The sequence below is a fragment of the Hippoglossus hippoglossus genome, chromosome 9, assembly GCF_009819705.1.
Source record: "Hippoglossus hippoglossus isolate fHipHip1 chromosome 9, fHipHip1.pri, whole genome shotgun sequence".
Lineage (NCBI taxonomy): Eukaryota > Metazoa > Chordata > Actinopteri > Pleuronectiformes > Pleuronectidae > Hippoglossus > Hippoglossus hippoglossus.
Window position 1 is genome coordinate 14,648,759 of NC_047159.1, and position 18,420 is coordinate 14,667,178.

The window sequence follows — 18,420 nt, forward strand, 5'->3', positions numbered from 1 at the left end:
TCTGCTGGATCTATCAAATTAATATGTCACTGGTATGTTGCAAGAGTTCAAATATACTCCTTTCCTCAAGTGAGTCACACTGTAGTACATCTTGCATCTCAACAGTAGCCTTACTTGAGTGTGAGAGAGCAGAGGTGAGGCAGCCGTGGCAGATCCCGATCATCCCACCGATCCTCCTCCCCATTTTCCTCCTCTGGCATGATGGGAGGCTCAGCAAAGATGAGTAGGTCTCTGAGCCTGGGACAGGACTTGATGACCTCCAGTAGAGAGGTTTGGGGGCTGGTTTTCACACCCTCCACAGTGAGAGAGACCAGGGAGGAGCCTACAACTTGGATGGCAGGAAGCAGATCCACCAGAGGGCCAGGGAATTGTACTGAGAGGCTCAGCAGCTGGCCTGACCATGTCTGGAGGGCTGCAGCTAACACAGACCCATTCCTTCTCCCCGTACTTGATTCATCATCAGCGTTCACGGATATGGAGCAGATGTCTGGACATAAACGGCTTAAACTCTCCAGACGGTCCCAAGTAACACCCTTGACATCTTTTAGGTGCAGGATCAGGTGTTCATCACCCGACTCTGACAAAACTCTCCCTCGCTTTTTTTCCTCTGCTTGTTTCAGAGAGCAACTTGGCTCCTCATCTGTACATGCATCTTTCTCACTCTCGCCACAATACTCTTCCCACAATATCTCCTCCTCCTCATCATGTTCCTCAACCCCTGCTGCTGCACCTTCTCTCTTCTTCCTCCAACTATCGATCCCCTGCCTGTTCCTCCTCTCCCTCCACACCTCTTCCAGCCTCGGAACTCCTTCTCTGTAACTGAACTCGTCTGTCTGCTTAAATTCTCTGTGCTCAATGAGACAGCAGGCCTGTGCAAGGCCCTCCATGGCCACTCTCTCCAGCCCAGGCAGAGAGAGTAGTAGGTAGGCTGCAGCCACCGCATTGTCTCCATCTTCTTCCCCAAACCCAATATCCAGAGCCAGTAGACTGGTGAGGGGGAGAGGAGGCAGGGATGAAGAGACGGAGGGCGAGGGGGCAGAGGAGAAAGAGGAACTAGGAGGTGGAGATGTAGAGGTGCGGCAAAAAGATGAGCTTGAAGGACGAGCAGAGGATGAGCAGAAGGCACCACCTCCAAGAGGAAGTAGTGCGGCAGGGGAAAGGAAATGACAGCAGGATACATCGAGGTGGCGCAGCAAACGGCAGTGGTGGGCAATTGTGCTGATCACACATCTGTCACAAGGCATACCAGCCAGGGAGAGCGAGCGGAGGGCAGGCAGACAGCAGAGAGTTTCACACAGGACCTTTGAGGGCAGCTGCTGGGCCCCAGATAGATCCAGTCTACACAGACCCTGAGACAAAAAAGAGAAAACACAAGCTGTGTCTCAATTCAGGGGTTGCATCCTTCACAGGCTGCATTTGAAGACCTATTATGTCACAGAGGCGCGACTAGACTTCTAATGCAGCCGATTAATGCATTTTTCCATCCCTAAGAAACAAATACTCCGACTGTTGGACCCAACATATCAAAGGATTCATTGCCCTTCAGTGACGAACCATTTTTTTGATGAAGTAAAGGCGTCGGCAAGCGATGAGGCAACTGATGCTTCACGTTATCTTTCACGCTGACTCCCAACTATGAAATACGCTCACAGGTATTTGTAGTATAAGACACTGGTTTCAGGAGACACTGGTTTCAGCCTGACCTGGCAGCGTGCAGTAATGTGGGCACAGAGGGCGGAGGTGACCAGACCAGGACAGCTTTCCAGTGACAGGCCACGGAGTTGGGGGACCAGCAGGAGGTGGAGGGCCGCGCGGGACAATTGTTTTCTGGTGCACAGCAGCTGCGTGAGCTCCTCAACCAGTTCTCCAGCTACACGGGGAGTAAAAGATGGAAAGAGAAGGAGAGGGATTAGAAGTGATCCATCACTCTGTTAATCCATTACTCTCGGGCCAGAGAGAGGTTGTCAAGGGTAATAATTATATTGACATCTCAGACATTTTGCTAATATGGTGAATTACAGCTGTGTGTGAACACTGACTTATGACACAGTCACTTAAACTACACACAGTAACAGTCGTGTAGTGACAGTTCCAAACTGAAATGCCATAAAGTGGGAGCAGGCAGGTGAGAGAGGACTGTTGAATAAGCCCTCGCAAACTCACGCAGTAAGTTGAAAGGTCCCATAATGTGCCTGAATGAATACTGATCCAGGTATTTGTCAGTGTAGTCTTTCACCCACACATCCTTCATGTTGTCGGCGAGGCTGAGCAGACAAAGCCGTGTCAGTGACAGGACAGAGCCGTCTTCATCCGTCCTACCGCCTCTCCCCTTGCACCTTATATTTCTCACGCACCTCCTCGGCAAGGGTTTGGTCAAATTTAGGGCGAACATTGGCCTTGCAGGGCAGCAGAGGCTGGCTGCGGTGCTGAAGTGGAAGCTGGGTTGTAGTACGTGAGAGGTGGAGGCTTCTGACGATTTTGCTGCTGGTGGGAAACAAAGAGAAGATTAAGAGGACAGAAAGAATCTAAAAAAATCTAAAAACAAAAACGCTAATCTTGCTGAAACATTATTCAATTTAAGAAAATATAAAATTTAGGAAAAAGTAATGTAACTGTTTGAACTACTTGAGTAATGTTTATGTTATGATGGGGGTTATTGATTAATCTATAATTGATTTGTTATGTGATTTGTGAAAAGAAAGGAAATCAAATGGTCACCTGTATTTATATTGTATTGTATTTATAGTAAAGGGGCAGGTAATTATTCTTCCTGCTCCTTTTTAGTTCATGTACCAGTGTATGGTTTTGTTTTTAGATTACACTGAAATGAACGAAATAAACCAAACCAAACTAAAATGGGAGTGTGCAAGATTCTTATCTCCCTTCAATGTTGGTACTATTTCTTGGTTTGTTCACTGTTTCTTTAACCAGCTGCATAACTGTGTTGTTTTGTCTTTGTTCCATTTAAGAAGATACACAAACGATACTTGAATGTTTATTTACTCTGTGTACGTACAATATCAATATTTAATCCATTAAATAAATATTGTCACGTATAAACAGAGCGTAGGGTTTTATATGGAGAGAATATATAGATATAAAGAGTTTCTATGACACCTACCTCTCAGCTCTACAGGTGCTGGATGTGTTCACACAAGAAGAAGCCAGACGTGCTCAGTTAAATAAAATGAACACAATCTCAAACTTCACATACGTGATTCCCTGCACCACTTCCTGGTTGCAAGTCCGTGGGACATTTCGCCCTGTCTTAGGTCTCACAGGCACATCCGGTCAGCCTATCCGGGCTGTTGATTTTGAATCAAAGGATAGATTTGAACACCAGCTATGGACTGAAAACTGAATAAACCACATGTAATTAGTCTGAACATATTGATAAGTTGATAGGTGACGCGCCAAGACATGACCTGAGTGGTTCATTTCTTCCTGAAAGTCAGAAATGAGGGCAGTAACTCTGAGCCGAACTGAAACTGATCTGAGTTCAAGGCAGATAATTAGTTTGGTTCAGTAACGTGTCAGTGGTTTGATACAGTGGCGGATCAAGGATTTTTCTAAATCAGGGGCCCACAGGGGGCACAATTCCTGATTCAGTAAGGTGCACATTTAAGTTATTCCTTGTTTACATTTGGCTCTTTAGGTTAGGGCAAAGTCACACATCATTGGATATATTTTTGTCCTGTCCCAATTCACCTCTTTGACCGACCACTTGGCCCTAGCCCTTGTTCTGCGTGTGGCTGTGATGGGGTAGTGTTTTCCCATTTCTCTATGAGGTGTAGGGGTAGTGGCCATCCAGCCCATCAAACACCCCTTCAAGCGTTGTGTGTCAAGTGGGTCAATCAAGATGGCGACCAATAAGTTCATGGTCACGGTTCAAACATACAAAAATAGGAGGGAGAACAATATCACAATATCTTGCAAAATAACCATGACATTTTTTTTAAATCCAGCACAATAACTGAAAATGTAACTGAATTGCTGCAGAGTTTCAGGAAAATAGCTATTTACTCCGACTTCTTACTCTCATGTCCCGTATATATGAAGTTTGAAAAAAACTTGAGAGGATACTGTTTTGGTTTTGTTGTAGGTTTTTGTGTTTTATCTCTCTCTCTCCCTCCCCCCTCCCCTTTCTGTTCTTTCTCCTGCAGGGTATGTGTGTGGCAGGGGGCAAGGCTGGCTTCACCTGTTTCCACTCAGCTCATCAACCTGTCTATAAAGGCCTGGTCTACACTCCACTGCTCTGGCAGATGATTCCTTCTCGTTCGGTAGAGCGCTGTGTTCGTCCTCTCAGGGAACCGGCAGTGTTTTTGAAGGGCCTTTCCATCTAGCATTGTTTAGCTGCCAGTTTTGCAGCGTTTCTCGTTTAGCTCGTGTTTTTTTCGTATTGGGAGGAATTGGGACAGGGCCTATGAACATTGCTCCTTGTTTAAGTACATTGTGAACTTGAAGCAAATTGTCATTCATAGTTAGTATTGTTTGTAAGCGACAAGTTAATAAAAAGTTGGGGGGAAAAAGCTTACTGATGGAACAGGGGCACTTGAAATTAACGGATCAGTGCCTCCGTGGACGGCACTGATCTGTTTGATGTCATGAAACAAAGCAAAGAAATTCATGACTTGAAAACACTTTTCAGGCTATTCATCTTTTTTCTTTGTCTTCTTGTTCTTTTGTAGAAAGCAGATGAAAGCATTTCTTAACAAAACTCAAAGGGTGCTTGAATTTACAAGAAATTACACATGATATATTTTTACAGGAAGCAAGTCATGGTGATAACTCTGGTGGTCCCACTTTGATCAAATAAAATAACAAGAAGTGATTATCCGGGGGAATGTTTAATTTAGTTCATAATGAGACTTCTGTTAAGGACAGACTGCATGTATTCACTGTGTGCATATATTTATATTGATAATAAATATCCATTCATCCATTTTTTGTTGCATAATAATAATAATTATTTATTATTGCTCACTATCCTGGTTAACTTTACATGTTATAACTTCAAACTAACAAGGTTGGTTGAACATGGTAGATCTGGGTTGCAGGATTGCTGATCCACAAACAATTCTAATATATGTGACTGTTGAAACTATTTTCATGGCTTCTTTACCACTAGAGGTAAGTGAGAGGAGATTTCTTGGTCTATGATAATATTCGTATTTCAAGTACAGCGTCCCCCTCTAGTGGATTTGACTGTTAACATGACCCCCGCAGTGCACACACTCTCCAATGGTCTGGTTGAAGAAGAGGAGCAGGGGCCTTGGTGTCAGCAGGACGTGAGTATTTCCATCTTCATGTCTCTCTGCCATCTTCACCATCTGAGCTGTCTCACCCAGATGGTGAAGATGGTCTATTAAAGGAGCTGCTCTGTGAGTCGACTGGAGGGGTCAGTGGGCATTTTGTTCATACATGTATATGGTCATTGATCAGTAGCTGTTGGGTAATCAACTACAGAATAAATAAAAAAACTGCATACAAAAATAAAAAATAGACTTGTTGGTATTCTTTATTTCAATCCCCCATGATGTGACACGTGAAGAGAATCTTTAACATATACAATTTGCTGATCTGTCTCAGTTATATTTTGTGTTAATAAAATAATTAGTGATATTTCAGTAAAAAAAAGGAAATTTATCATTTATCAAGACAAAAACATACTGAGCAGTGTGTGCATTTCATTTCCCTTGATTTCCTGACAATTATAAGACAGTGAGGAATATAAATACTAAATATTAAGTGTATTTAATGTGGATGGTCCTTAAAATCATCTCAGTGGTCAAACCATTAGAATTATTATGTAAATATAAGGTTAGTATAAAAAACTATAGTCGGTGACTCTCACAATAAAACTCAGGATGTGGATTTTGACCAAATCAGAAATGTGTTAATGCAGCTAAATGCTAGATTCGATTCTAGTTTCAGTTTGTGCACGGAGCAGACCGACAAATGGAAAAGTGACACTGGGCGCCGCAAATAACATAATCTAGTACTGTGTCATTTTAAACACTCGGATGGATGCATTTGAATGGAGTGTGCAGTGAAAAATGTAAACAGAATCAGCTCTAACTATTTAAATCAAGGCAATCCCAGTTATATAATAACACATTTTCTAGCTACACTAGCATGAAAATGGGACCATGAACCCACTGTAAGTAAGCATTGCAGTCTACATTAGTCCAACACTAATATGTTTCTTCACTTTATGGACAATGGTCAAATTTTGGAGAGGAAACACAATGTGAAATCAATGAATCAGTGAAATATATAGTTGTTAATACACTACACAGGCTTAAATCACCAGTAGTTTGATCTTTGTAAGTTATAATGTGTCTATGTAAAAAGTGTACAATGGTGTTAACACATTCATATTTCATTATGCAAAAATGAGCAACTAACTAACTATCTTCAATAACTAACAGAAAAAGTGCAATTAATAAATCCCTTATTCCCTGTACTGACCAGTCACTACTTTGAATTCTTGAGGATAAGTCTACATTTCAGACTAACACTATTTGTATGACCTTCACTTAATCTCATAAATAGCACCTATTCTAACCTCTGGATTTAACATTCAAATATTTATCATGAATTTTCATTTTTGACTTATTTGTCTTTACAGATAAAACCAGTACACCAGTTTGCATTCATATGTCGTTTCCAGTTGATCGTGCCTTTGCTGCATACAGTAGATCATATCTTTCAGATGTGTCTTAAGCTGCGAGACGGATGGAAATGTGCAGAGAATCCAAAAGCTCTACTCCACTGGCTCTGTGAAAGGTACCACCATCCTCCCGGCCACAAACACCTCCACTATGTTACGATCGTCACCTATAACAGAAGAACAACACAGATGCATTTACAATAGAATTTTAAATAGTCTTCCTCATCTACAAAGCCCTTAATGACATGGTGCCATCATTCCTTAAAGAGCCCATAGTACCGTATCACCCCACTAGAGCACTGCACTCCCAGAATTCAGGCTTACTTGTCATAGGAGCCAGAGCCTTCAGCTGTCAAGCTCCTCTCCTGTGGAATTATCTCCTAGTTTTAGTTTTGGAGGCAGACACCCTCTCTACTTTTAAGAGTTGGTTTAAAGCCTTCCTGTATGATAAAGCTTATAGTAACAGCAGGCTCAGGACTGCCTTGGACCAGTTATGCTGCTATAGGCCTATGTCAGGGACATAAGACACTTGGAGCTTCTGTTTTTCTCTCCTCCTCTCCCTCTTAATCACATTAATTTCTCATCAATACATGTTACTGACTTGACTTATTTCCCAGAGTCCTTGTACTTTCTCATTTGCAGATCCAGGATCACTGTTGCCTCCACATTGTGAATTATGGTGGCAGGTGATTGTGGATTATGACGACAACTCGATTGCATAGATGTCAAATAAACCTGCCCACATATACCACTTTTATTGGCAATACTGTAATCAATTGTCATTGCTGCTCCCTTCATCTATGTCAGAGTTTTTCTTTTTCAGAAATACTTTGCGTATTGATACACCTCAATACGAGGTATTGCGTATTGATACACCTCATTTATAGTAGACTCTTCTTCTTTTCTCATGAATGCTATAGATATTATTATTATGTTGATGTACTCTGTTACAGGTGACATCTATTGCGCTTATGTCTGTCCTGGCAGAGGTATCCCTCACTTGCAGCTCTTGTGCATTCCAATTTTTCTGGTAGTTTTTCCTCACTCTAGCCGAGGGTTAAAGGCAGAGGATATCACACCTTGTTAAGTCCTATGAGGCAAATTGTGATTTGTGAACATGGGCTACACAAATAAAGTTTGATTGACTGAAAAACATGTAGGAAAGCAGTGCTTGGTGTGTGAGAGTCTGAAAAGTTAGGAAATACAAACTGAAATGGACACTCACCCAAATTCAAGAACTTTTCCAACAGAATCTGAAAGTAAAATGAAGATAAATTAGTCAGAAAATGTATGTTTTTTTTGCTTTTATAAATCTGTATGTGAATATGTTGGTTTCTGTCGAGCGCTGGAGGAAGAAGGTGCTCATCCACCAACCTTTGGCCCTTCACACTGGATCAGGTCGATGGGTGCACCAGGAGCAGCTACGTCCACCCTCAGGGCATCAAAATCTTTGCCCACCTCAAAATTCCCTATCTGGTCATCCAAGGACAAGGCTGTAGACGAAACACACAGTCAAAGACACTGTTGTACTCTCTCTGCACTTCTGTACAATTGCAATCAGTCATCATCAACGAAAACGTCATGTTCTGAAAGCGACTGGTATTTTGATTCTGCTGAGTCACTTGGCGAGGGTGCAGGCACTTGAGCAAGAAAATCAGCACTGCTTGAAACTGTGAGAAACAAAAAGGGGCTGAACACTCGAGTGTTTTCATTCTATACATTGAGTGACCGCTGGTTTTGTGCGTTACCTTGGCTGCCGCCTAGTGTGGCCAGTCTGAACACCTCCTCAAAGGTGAGTGTGTTGTACTCTGGGTCCTGGATGGTCAAGACTTTGGATGCGTCCAAAGCTCTCCTCACAGCATCCAGCATAGAGGCCGAGTAGCCCCCCGCCACGTCTGATGTAAGACCACAAACACAGGTGGGTCACATGAATATAGGCACATATAAAGACACAAACACAGGCATTCACACACTTTTGTTGGGAATATGAAAAAAACAGAATGTGCATTTTCAAATTTCAGATTTTTTTCCGCCATTAGGTCTGGACAGAATTCCTTAGAATTCCCCATAACTGAAGATAAAGGGAAGTAGTCTAGTAGAGAATAACCCTCAAAATGCTATGTTATGTCTCAAAGCAGAGATAGAGTCCTTAATCCTCCACAGAGGCAGGCAGAGGGAACTGTGACACATTCAGATCAGGGCGATGCTTATAGAATAATATGAGTTCCACATTGATCTTGTTTGTAGTATCTACGGTAGCATTACACAAATGTTGACATAACCGAGACCTACCCAAGCATAATCTAAGACCTACTTTGTAAAATTTTTTAAATATTTAAGACTTTTTCAAACCTAAACTTTAGATGATTGAATGGACCCCGCAGAAACCCTGAACTCAGATGTTAATATTTACTTAAAGATGGATGTTGAAACCAGCCAAATGAACAGTGATCAGCTGACCAGTGTGTCAGACACATCAGCTGACTGAACTCCCTACATCATCAAAATAACCTGACTTCTGTAAAACCAGATGATGCAATCATGTGATGCTCACACGCATGCTTGTGTGTACAGAGCAGAGGAGTTTTCGAAATGAAGCGGAGCAAAAGTTTGTCAAAAAGCAGCATGGCACTTGAAAATGTGCAAAAAGGGAATCTGCTCCCACCTGTTCCCAGCCCCAGCTTCACTTTGTGGTTCAGGACGTTGCGGACATCTAAAATTCCACTGCACAATCTGGAAAAAGAGAGAGAGACAGAGAGAGAGACAGAGAGAGAGAGATGACCAATACAATGACATGATTACTGGATTCATTTCTTATCAGTTGATAGATTCAGTACTTTTATGCTGCTGCAACCTATTTTAGCACATGGATCCATAAAGAGTCCTCTGTATATTTTCATTTTCATTTAGGCATTTGTGATAATGCCTCACTCTTTTGGCTTAAGTGCTATTTTACTGTTAAATGTGTGTTATGTCAATCATCATGGGCGTAGGTCAAGTCTTGAGAAACACCCGGATACTTACGCAAAGTTGGAATTGGGGCAGTGAGACAGAGAGGCTCCCGTCTCTCTGAATAGATCCAACTCTTTATCACTGAGGTAGCAGCCATGGGCCATCACTGTCTGTGAATCAATCCCGTTACAAATAAAATCAACCCTGTTCAGCAGTTAGGTTATTCATACAGTTTCTATTTTGCACAGAAAAGTGTGTGTGTGTGTGTGTGTCCTCACTTTTTGAACCACCTTCATTGGGCTGTTTCAGAGTCAAGACTTGGTTTTAGGGTTGTGGTTAGAATTAGGTTATTGCTAGGGTAAGAGGCTAGGGACTAAGATAGATGTATATAGATGTGTGTGTGTGTGTGTGTGTGTGTGTGTGTGTGTGTGTGTGTGTGTGTGTGTGTGTGTGTGTGTGTGTGTGTGTGCAGGCAGTGATGTGTTCTCACTTTGTCTGTGAGCAGGTTGTGTTTGTGATAGACGTCCGTGTACGACTCTGATTCAGGAAACAGCTCCTTTACAAGCTTCACCTCCTCGACGTTTTCACTGATATGACTCTGGAGATAAACACACACACCAGACATGAAACAGCTACTTTAAAAAAAAACAATACCACAAGCTGCATGACGTTATATTTGTGGCTCATTCCTGAGCAAGCAATTTTTAGAGTTGGTGCACAGAGAAATATATTTTGCATGAAAATTTTTCATTTGACCAAACATAAAATTATTCTGTGAACAATAAATTGGAGAAGATGAATTTCTGTTCGACTGCTTAGTGTCCAATTTTTATTCAGAATTTTCCAACTATTTTTATTCTGAATTTAGCTTCTCCGATCGGTTGATTTTGTGGCACAAACAATGTGAGTGTGCAGTGTTCTGACAATGCACAAAAGCAAGAGTGTTAGTGTATGTGAGTAAAAGTGTGTGAGGGGGTTATTATTACATATTGATATGGATAATGTCAAACATACAAATACATTCATTGATCACAAAATAGATTTTTGTTTGATCTATCAAAATATTTTTCACTTGCATATAATATCTCTTCAAAATATAATTTATGTACAAATACAACACCATTAAAGCTGTAGCATCTACATAGAGCCTGAGGCAGTGCAGTGACAGGATGAACTCAATCCAAATGCTATTCTGAAAGTACGTTCTTCATTCATCTGCATTGCATAATGTGTGAGTGTGTTGTTTATGTCATTGCTGTAAACCCCCTCAGGTCCAAACACTAAACAGTCTCCATGGTAACAGTCCCCAGTGGACACAGCCTGGTTTGGTTGCCACAGTGAGCTCACCTGAATGTGCAGGTTGTTATTCTTAGCGATTGCTCCCAGCTGTCCGAGCAAGGCTCCTGTGCAGGATAGTGCAAAGCGAGGCGTCACTATCGGCTTCACAAGGGGGTACTGGGAGGGGAAAACAGAAGAATATGATGCAGACCTGTGATTGTTTTACTTGCGTTGTTGAATTGTCCTTTTTATCATAATATAAAACCTTACCTTTTTGTTTAAAAGCTCTGCAATGAACCTTGAGGGAACAAAACAATGATTAAAAATAGGTCGTCAGAAACAGGTACACTCTCTGTGATGAGCATATGTGTATTGTAGAGGTAATACCGATGGGAGGTGTCAATAGGAACAGGATAGGAATTTAAACATCAAGATCATGCTAATTCCGGTCTTATGTCACTCAGACGCCCTGAAACCACAGAACTCATGCTGATGCTCCTCATTCAGAGAAACTTGATAAATTCCCACTAGATTGCTTCATATTTATACGGACATTGTGTCAGTTATTGTGCATCACAGCTTATATCTGTGGCATATCTGTGTCTGTAACATATTCTAAACTAAAAACTGCCTCATCATAGAGCTGTTTTTAGACACACAAATTCTGTGTTCAAAACAACTGGAATTTTCCATCACGAGGATGTAACATATAAATTCTGCTGTCGAGTTGACGTGTTTTTGTTTATACACATCGATACCGGTATCGGGCTTTATCGCCAAAATCTCTCAAATCACGTCTTTCCAAGTTGACATCTTTAGATTTAGATATTTTTTTCATTTTCGTGACGTTTGCATGTTTTCATGCCCTGTTGCGGTGAATTTTGTGGAGAATGTCCCGCTGTATTCTCTCACATGGGCTCTCTCTGACATTTTACAAGGGGGCTGGCAGGAAAAGTTTCAAAAAATATCTGCAGCAAATTTGTGCTCTTATATACAGCACCTCGGCACATTTTTCAGGATATTGTCCAGACAGGCACTGACTGATGGTCAGAGTTCTCAAAGGACACACTGAGAAGGATCCATCTCGGTCAGCAAGGTTCAATTCAGAAACGAGAGATGACGACTCTCAGCTGAGGCACTTTGATACAGCGCTGGGTCAGTGTTTGTTCTCAGCATGCATGATACTGTTGTTACTTTTACAGCTTGAGCCGACACATATATTTAATCTGCCCTTCCACAGTAGAGCAGGGTTGCATATACCCACCGACAGGTTTCATCCTGCGACTCCTGGATGGTCTCTTTGTAATGTTTCACAGCGTTGTTCGTGTCCATGCACACCTTACCCACCAAGGCACGCTGTCCAAAGTCATCTGCAGGAAATATAAGGATGATTGAGCTCACACTGAGTTCGAAAGACAATCGTGCAACATGTCACAGCTTTTTTCACTTTGGACGTATTGAGCATGAAAATACAACTTGCTGTACTTAACATCATGACCATGATGACATGATCATAACATGTGAACAAGCTATCTGAGAGATGTTTGATATACAAGTTCCCATTTCTATTGTTCCATTTTATTTAATTTTTTTTTATTTTACTGTTTTAATGTTGTTCTTTTATCTGTATGATCTGTTTTTTTCTGATTTACACACACACATGCAACGGGTTTTGAAGGGTGCTGTTGAAATTGAAATTTTAACCTAATCATTAATCTTTATAAGGTCACATCAATTAAATCTTTTGTTCAGTTTTGTCCTTGTATGAGTATAATCAACAATCCTTTGCTAAATGCAGATGAATAACACCTGTACATCATATGTGTCTTGTGTGTACTTCAGAGTTCTCAGATACCAGTGTGTATCATCATAATAATAATACATTTATTTGTATAGCCCTTATCTAAACAAGGTTACAAAGTGCTTCACAAAAAAAACACACTGAATCATAGTGTATGTGTTGTTCAGCCCTTCCACAAATACTCTTGTTAAATCTCTTTCCGTGGGATATACTGTACACATAAGGCTACACACAGAAAGAGATTAAATGTGAATTGAATACAATCACATATACACACGCACACATACTTTATGGTCATTGAATTGCAACAGTCCTCTGCAAAATGGAACAGCTGCTCAGAACAGGACAAAGGTGAGGGTTCAATGAACCTGGTTACACAAAATGACTAGGTAAACCTGCCAGTGCTCAGTATGGTTGTATCATTATGGAAAAGTGAGGACATTTTTGTCGATCCTCACAGGAGCTATTCAAGGGTTACGACTTCCTTTTAGGGTTAGAATTAGGATTTGGGTTAGGGTAAGGGTGTAGGGCAGGGGTATTCAACTAAAATGTAAAGAGGTCCAGTTAGAGAAAATTTCTTGAAGCAAAGGTCCGGAAGATCATAATGTCTAACTATTTAGTGTGATATATATTTAAGTAGCCTAGTAGTTGTATCAACATCTGCATGTACTAAATACCTGACTGTCAAATCAAATGAATTCAGTACGATTCAAAAACTTTGACATAGAACGTAACATAGAACTGAACATATATGTATGATTGCAGATATGTATAATGTTCTCTCATGAACTAAATAAAAGTAGGGCTGCATTTCAAAATAAGAGAAAATAAATAAAATGTGAAAACTGTACATGTTGAAATAAAGGGCTTAACTTCAGAAAAATAAAATAAAGGGAGCAAAAGCTTGAATTTCCCTTTTTCTGTTTCACATCTTGACTCAAAAATCTCAACCAATTTTACAGATAATAAATCTCAACACATCTCAACAATTGAACAGTTTTAGAATCACTTTCTTCCCCTCTTATATCCCACTCCCCCACTTTGTTCGTCTGTTTCTCTCCCTTTCTCCGTCTCACTCCTGTTTCTCTCCCTTTCTCCGTCTCACTCCTGTTTCTCTCCCTTTCTCCGTCTCACTCCTCTGTTTCTCTCCCTTTCTCCGTCTCACTCCTCTGTTTCTCTCCCTTTCTCCGTCTCACCCCTGTTTCTCTCCCTTTCTCCGTCTCACTCCTGTTTCTCTCCCTTTCTCCGTCTCACTCCTCTGTTTCTCTCCCTTTGTTTTCTCTACCTGTATCTCTATCTGTCTTTTTCTTTCTACCATCTTTCCATGTGTAACTTGCCTCTAACTCTCTCATCTGTCTGCACTGTAGAGTCGCAATGTTTACCGCCTGGAATGCACAGACTTGATTGGCTGAGTAGTATCACGTGGGATGGCTTAACTCGCATGCAATTGTTCTGTGCGTTTCCTCATCCGCTAAACCACTACCGTAAAGACTACAAAAGCTGCGCCGGTTACAAATAGAAGCGCCACGTCAGATTTTAAATCATAACCATCTGTTTTGGCTGTAGGTCCGGGTCCGTACGGGACGGCTTCTGGGTCCGGACCCGGACCGCGGTCCGCCTGTTAGTGACCTCTGGTCTAGGGAATCCACCATGCCAATGCTTGTCCTCACTAAAAGTACAAGAGTCTGTATCTGTGTGTGTGTGTGCATCTTTCTATAGTTATAAGGGGCAATTTTGGTTAAATACCATCATTGTGAGGACATTTTGACATTGGGAGGCCATTTTGGCTGTTCCTCACAATTTCAAAGGCTTGATTGAGGGTTAATACTTGGTTTTAGGGTTAGAATTAGGTTAGGGTTAGGGTTAGGCATTTAGTTGTGATGGTTAAGGTTCAGGTAAGGGGCTAGGAAATGAGACGTGCATGTGTGTGTGCGTGTTTGCGTGTGTCTGTTCAATGTTGCATAACATCACATGATAAGGGACAAGGCATGAAGGTGAACAAAATAAGTGATAATACAGGACCCACAACCTCTGTCTGGCACATTGTTATTTCAGCTCTGCTTATAATGGCACAAGTCCAGCTTAAACACGTGGAAAAAGACAAAGGTCCTGATTTAACATGTACTGGGGAGAAACTGACATTTGTAGAAAACCATGTGCTTGGGTTGACAGGCTTACATTGCGTTTTTTTTCAAAGGGACATCTCTCTTTATGTATGAACCGAAAAAACTCAGGCTTTTGCTCCAAGGTGATCATTTAAAAATACGAGCTGGATATTTTGATATATTTAAGTCTTTACCAGCATGATGTCACCTGAATGGTTTCACAGCACGAATCAACATTTCAGTCCATAGTCCACATCACAGATAGAAAACACTCCGAAGAGGGACAGTTCTTAAAAATGAAAAAGATTTAGGTCAAAATGTGTGTGTGTGTGTGTGTGTGTGTGTGTGTGTGTGTGTGTGTGTGTGTGTGTGTGTGTGTGTGTGTGTGTGTGTGTGTGTGTGTGTGTGTGTGATGTCTTACTTGCAATCTGACCCAGCAGAAGTGAGGCGTCACTGTGTATGGTAGCAAAGTAACATGCAGTGGTTGTTCCGTTTCTCAGTGTCCTTTTCTGTAATGCGCAGGGATCATATTACAGGTTAAAGGTTAAAATTCCTTCTCTTCTTTTTACATTGTTATCTCACTGACATGTTCACACCCTCGTCAACTCAGAGATTAGCGTCTTACTGTCAGATAAACTGCTTTTACATTTTTCCCCACAGCACAGGGTGACCGTCCCTTTGGCAATATCATAATCATTGCATGCTGCCACATGCAAGGCTCAGTTTTGGTTTGCTGTGTGGCTTTAATTCACATGAATTATTTCATGAAACCAGCAAACTCACCACTACTCGTGTGTAGACCGTGTTGGCAAAGTCCAAATCCTTGAAGCGGGACTCCACAGGGAAGGTGTAGGTATTGAGCCACTGCAGCAGGGGCAGGTCCAGGGCCGTGCCTGCGTAGCTGTACTGGGATGCATGAATGTGGGTGTCCACCATGCCTGGCATGAAGAACTCACTGCAGTGGAGCAAGCATGGAAATTGTTTATGATATTGCTTTTATGTCCCCTGCAATAAACAACCTTCATATGGGGGAATGATCCGCGTTCATCTTTGGAACTCAAGTGGTGTAACGAATTCAATTCTCTTGATAAACACTTTGACTGTCATCACCCGCTGGAATATGAGTTACACCCTACACCGCCCTTCACCGCCAAGCAGAGAAATGTACTAACATGTTCACCAGGAGCACAAACACCTGAAGGATGCACTTAAAGCCTGCGGATACCAAAACTGGACCTTTGTGATAATGGCAGCAAGATCTGTGAAGAACACCATCCCTGCAGGTAGGGCAGGTTTATAATGTGCTTATGTCTGGAGCCTCAGTCTTCAACAAGCATCACATTCCTGTGCTTTCCACAACCATGCAGGAACACCCTGAGACAAAAACTGGTTCATGGAAACAATCACACACCCACAAAACCAAAAAAGTGTGCAGTCCAAAGCAGTGAGGGATTCACAGACTTGTGTAGCAGTGAAAATAAACAAACATTACATCAACCTATGGCTCAACAATGAAAGTCCAACCCCCTTAGGTCGTGACTCAGTAATTTACCTACACCTGATGGATGAGTGGGACTTATTTAAATGACCGCAATGTATACAGAGGACCACTGAATACAACAGACAGCATCACTAACCAACCAGGTGACATCCTTGAAGATGACGCCCCGGAGCTTCAACAACAGCTCTCCATCAGTCAGTCTGGACTGAAGACGCCTCTTGGATGAGAGGTGAAACTTTGAGTTCAAATCTCCTCACTATCTGTCAAGTCTAAGTGCTATACTCTCTGACTGCCTGAGGTCATTGCATAATAATTGCTGTGAAACACAAGTGTACTCATCCAGTGATTAAATCCCTCATCGTACTCACTGTTGTGCCAGTTGAGTCACCTCAGACGGACAGAATCCAAATGTCTGAGAAAGCTTGTGCAGCTCGTCACCTTTTCCAATGAATGCAATCTGAAGGCAGAATGGAACAGTTACTGGAATCAAACATAATAACAACTGTCGAGCAGCAGTGAGGCATGAAAACATCAGTCTACGTAATGGAGCATTCATTTGTCATATGTTTATCTTATCAGCAACTTCAAATGAATTTCTTATGTCAGCCTATACACCACTGTGTTGATGCTTCACTTCATTTACAGTCTTGATTGATTTGATTTCCACAATGTCCCCTTACCGTATATATTTATTTATGTATTTTCCTTTGGTTTTTAATGATGTTTTGTTGGTTTAAATCCCCTTTATTATAGCCTGGTGGCAGAGGCTGTACTTCAGACTATCATAAAAATGTTGTATGTGTCAGAGCTTTTGGGATAAATTGTGAAAGAGCTTTTGGGATAGATTGTGAAAGTTAGGGTTAGAGACGGATCTCTGTCGGTCAAACTCAGACGTCTGCCTAATCTTGTTTTTTACGCACGGACAGAAAAGTCCCAGTGAGCCAACAGATAACAGATATCAATAAAAACCGACATACCAAGAGGTGACCGCGCGGTTTCTCTTAAAAACGGATCATATAATCAGATAATTAAAAAAGACTGTAAAACCTTTCCCTCTGCGTTCACTCCCAGGAGCGCGTCTTCCAGAATCTGCACGGCCGTTTTCTGCGTCGAGTGGATAAAAGTTCCCCTGTAGACGCGCGAGATTGCGGCGGCGGGTCCGTGCGTGTGCGCCATCCCTTCAGCAGTATCAGCCCGAGTCCAGCAGTCGGATACCACTGGGGTTTTGAGCTGCGCTGACCAGGACGCACGACTCCACCTGATTGCACCATCTGCAGCCAATGAGAAGGAAGGGTGTGCGTCTGCGTGCGTGTTGAGAATACACTGTGTCATTTTGGTACAAATATCACCCGGTTACAGAGTTCCCAAGACTGAGAGGAGTCACACAAGGAGGCGGGTACACGTTTTTCTTTTACAGCAGATGCTGTTGACGCGCAGATGCCGGCCTTTACATCGAGTTACCCTTTGAACTGTGGCTGTTCGGTTTGTATCACAGAGAGGTCAATTAATGCAGGATTACCATGCTGCTCCTCTTGTGCCAAGAAACTAATCAGCTCCCATGCGTTTATATGATCACTTCACTTCAGGTCAAATGAAGGGAACCCGCGCTCTGGCTGTCCAGCTCTCCTGCGTAAATGTATGTAGCCTAATGAATGTCTGTGCAAGGTAATCCATTCATTTTCAATTGTCATGTTAATGTCATGGAATTACTGAAATGAATGAAAGTTCAGTATGTGCACAGGTTTGCAGAGTCACTCCAGATCCAATTAATTAATTAATAAAGAACCTTTCAATCTTAAGCACAAGGTTGTTTTTTTTTTTAGATTAAAAAATAAATAAATAACTGTATGACTTACACAGTCTCTAACCGCAGCCGACTGCAAGGTCCGGTTGGATGTACGGGAAGTTCCTTCATACTGGCTCATAGTACGTCATAGTACGTCTTACAGGCAGCTGGAAAACAACATGAGTAACTTGAGTATATTATTAATAAGCGGGAATAGCCTCGCTACATCACCGTTGGAAGATCCACAGTAAAAAAAACACAATTACTAAACAGTTACTTACAGGCTCAGGTCGTGAAAACACAAGTCGCGACTTATTGTTTAAA

At 41.8% G+C, this 18,420-nt stretch overlaps 2 protein-coding genes across 4 annotated transcripts in view; both read right to left on the reverse strand.

Annotated features, from left to right (window-relative positions):
• si:ch211-214j8.12 (uncharacterized protein LOC100000539 homolog) overlaps nt 1-3,221 on the reverse strand; it is a 29,745-nt gene extending 26,524 nt beyond the window's left edge. Inside the window, exons 1-4 of one of the 2 annotated variants that reach the window (XM_034596801.1) lie at nt 3,122-3,221; nt 2,164-2,481; nt 1,704-1,870; nt 115-1,349 (exon numbers count right to left, since the gene is read on the reverse strand). In XM_034596801.1, coding sequence (XP_034452692.1) covers nt 115-1,349; nt 1,704-1,870; nt 2,164-2,392 — 1,631 coding nt within the window. In that variant the 5' untranslated portion in view covers nt 2,393-2,481; nt 3,122-3,221. Of the gene's footprint in view, nt 1-114; nt 1,350-1,703; nt 1,871-2,163; nt 2,485-3,121 lie in introns of both variants that reach the window. The other variant, XM_034596800.1, reaches the window with a different exon arrangement.
• On the reverse strand, nt 318-17,663 carry gda (guanine deaminase). 2 transcript variants are annotated; one of them, XR_004615069.1, is made up of 15 exons: nt 17,358-17,663; nt 16,679-16,767; nt 15,593-15,764; nt 15,231-15,318; nt 12,168-12,273; nt 11,174-11,201; nt 10,973-11,080; nt 10,116-10,223; nt 9,698-9,795; nt 9,339-9,406; nt 8,422-8,568; nt 8,048-8,166; nt 7,899-7,926; nt 6,374-6,840; nt 318-328 (listed from the first exon to the last, which is right to left on the reverse strand). XR_004615069.1 is itself a non-coding variant. In XM_034596805.1 (14 exons), the coding sequence occupies exons 1-14, from the start codon at nt 17,640-17,642 to the stop codon at nt 6,767-6,769; spliced, it is 1,518 nt and encodes a 505-aa protein (XP_034452696.1). In that variant the 5' UTR covers nt 17,643-17,663; the 3' UTR covers nt 6,256-6,766. The 2 variants fall into 2 exon arrangements, 1 of the variants encoding a protein (XP_034452696.1); XM_034596805.1 differs by lacking the exon at nt 318-328 and having other exon boundaries at nt 6,256-6,840.
• Nucleotides 17,664-18,420: the final 757 nt, after the last annotated feature.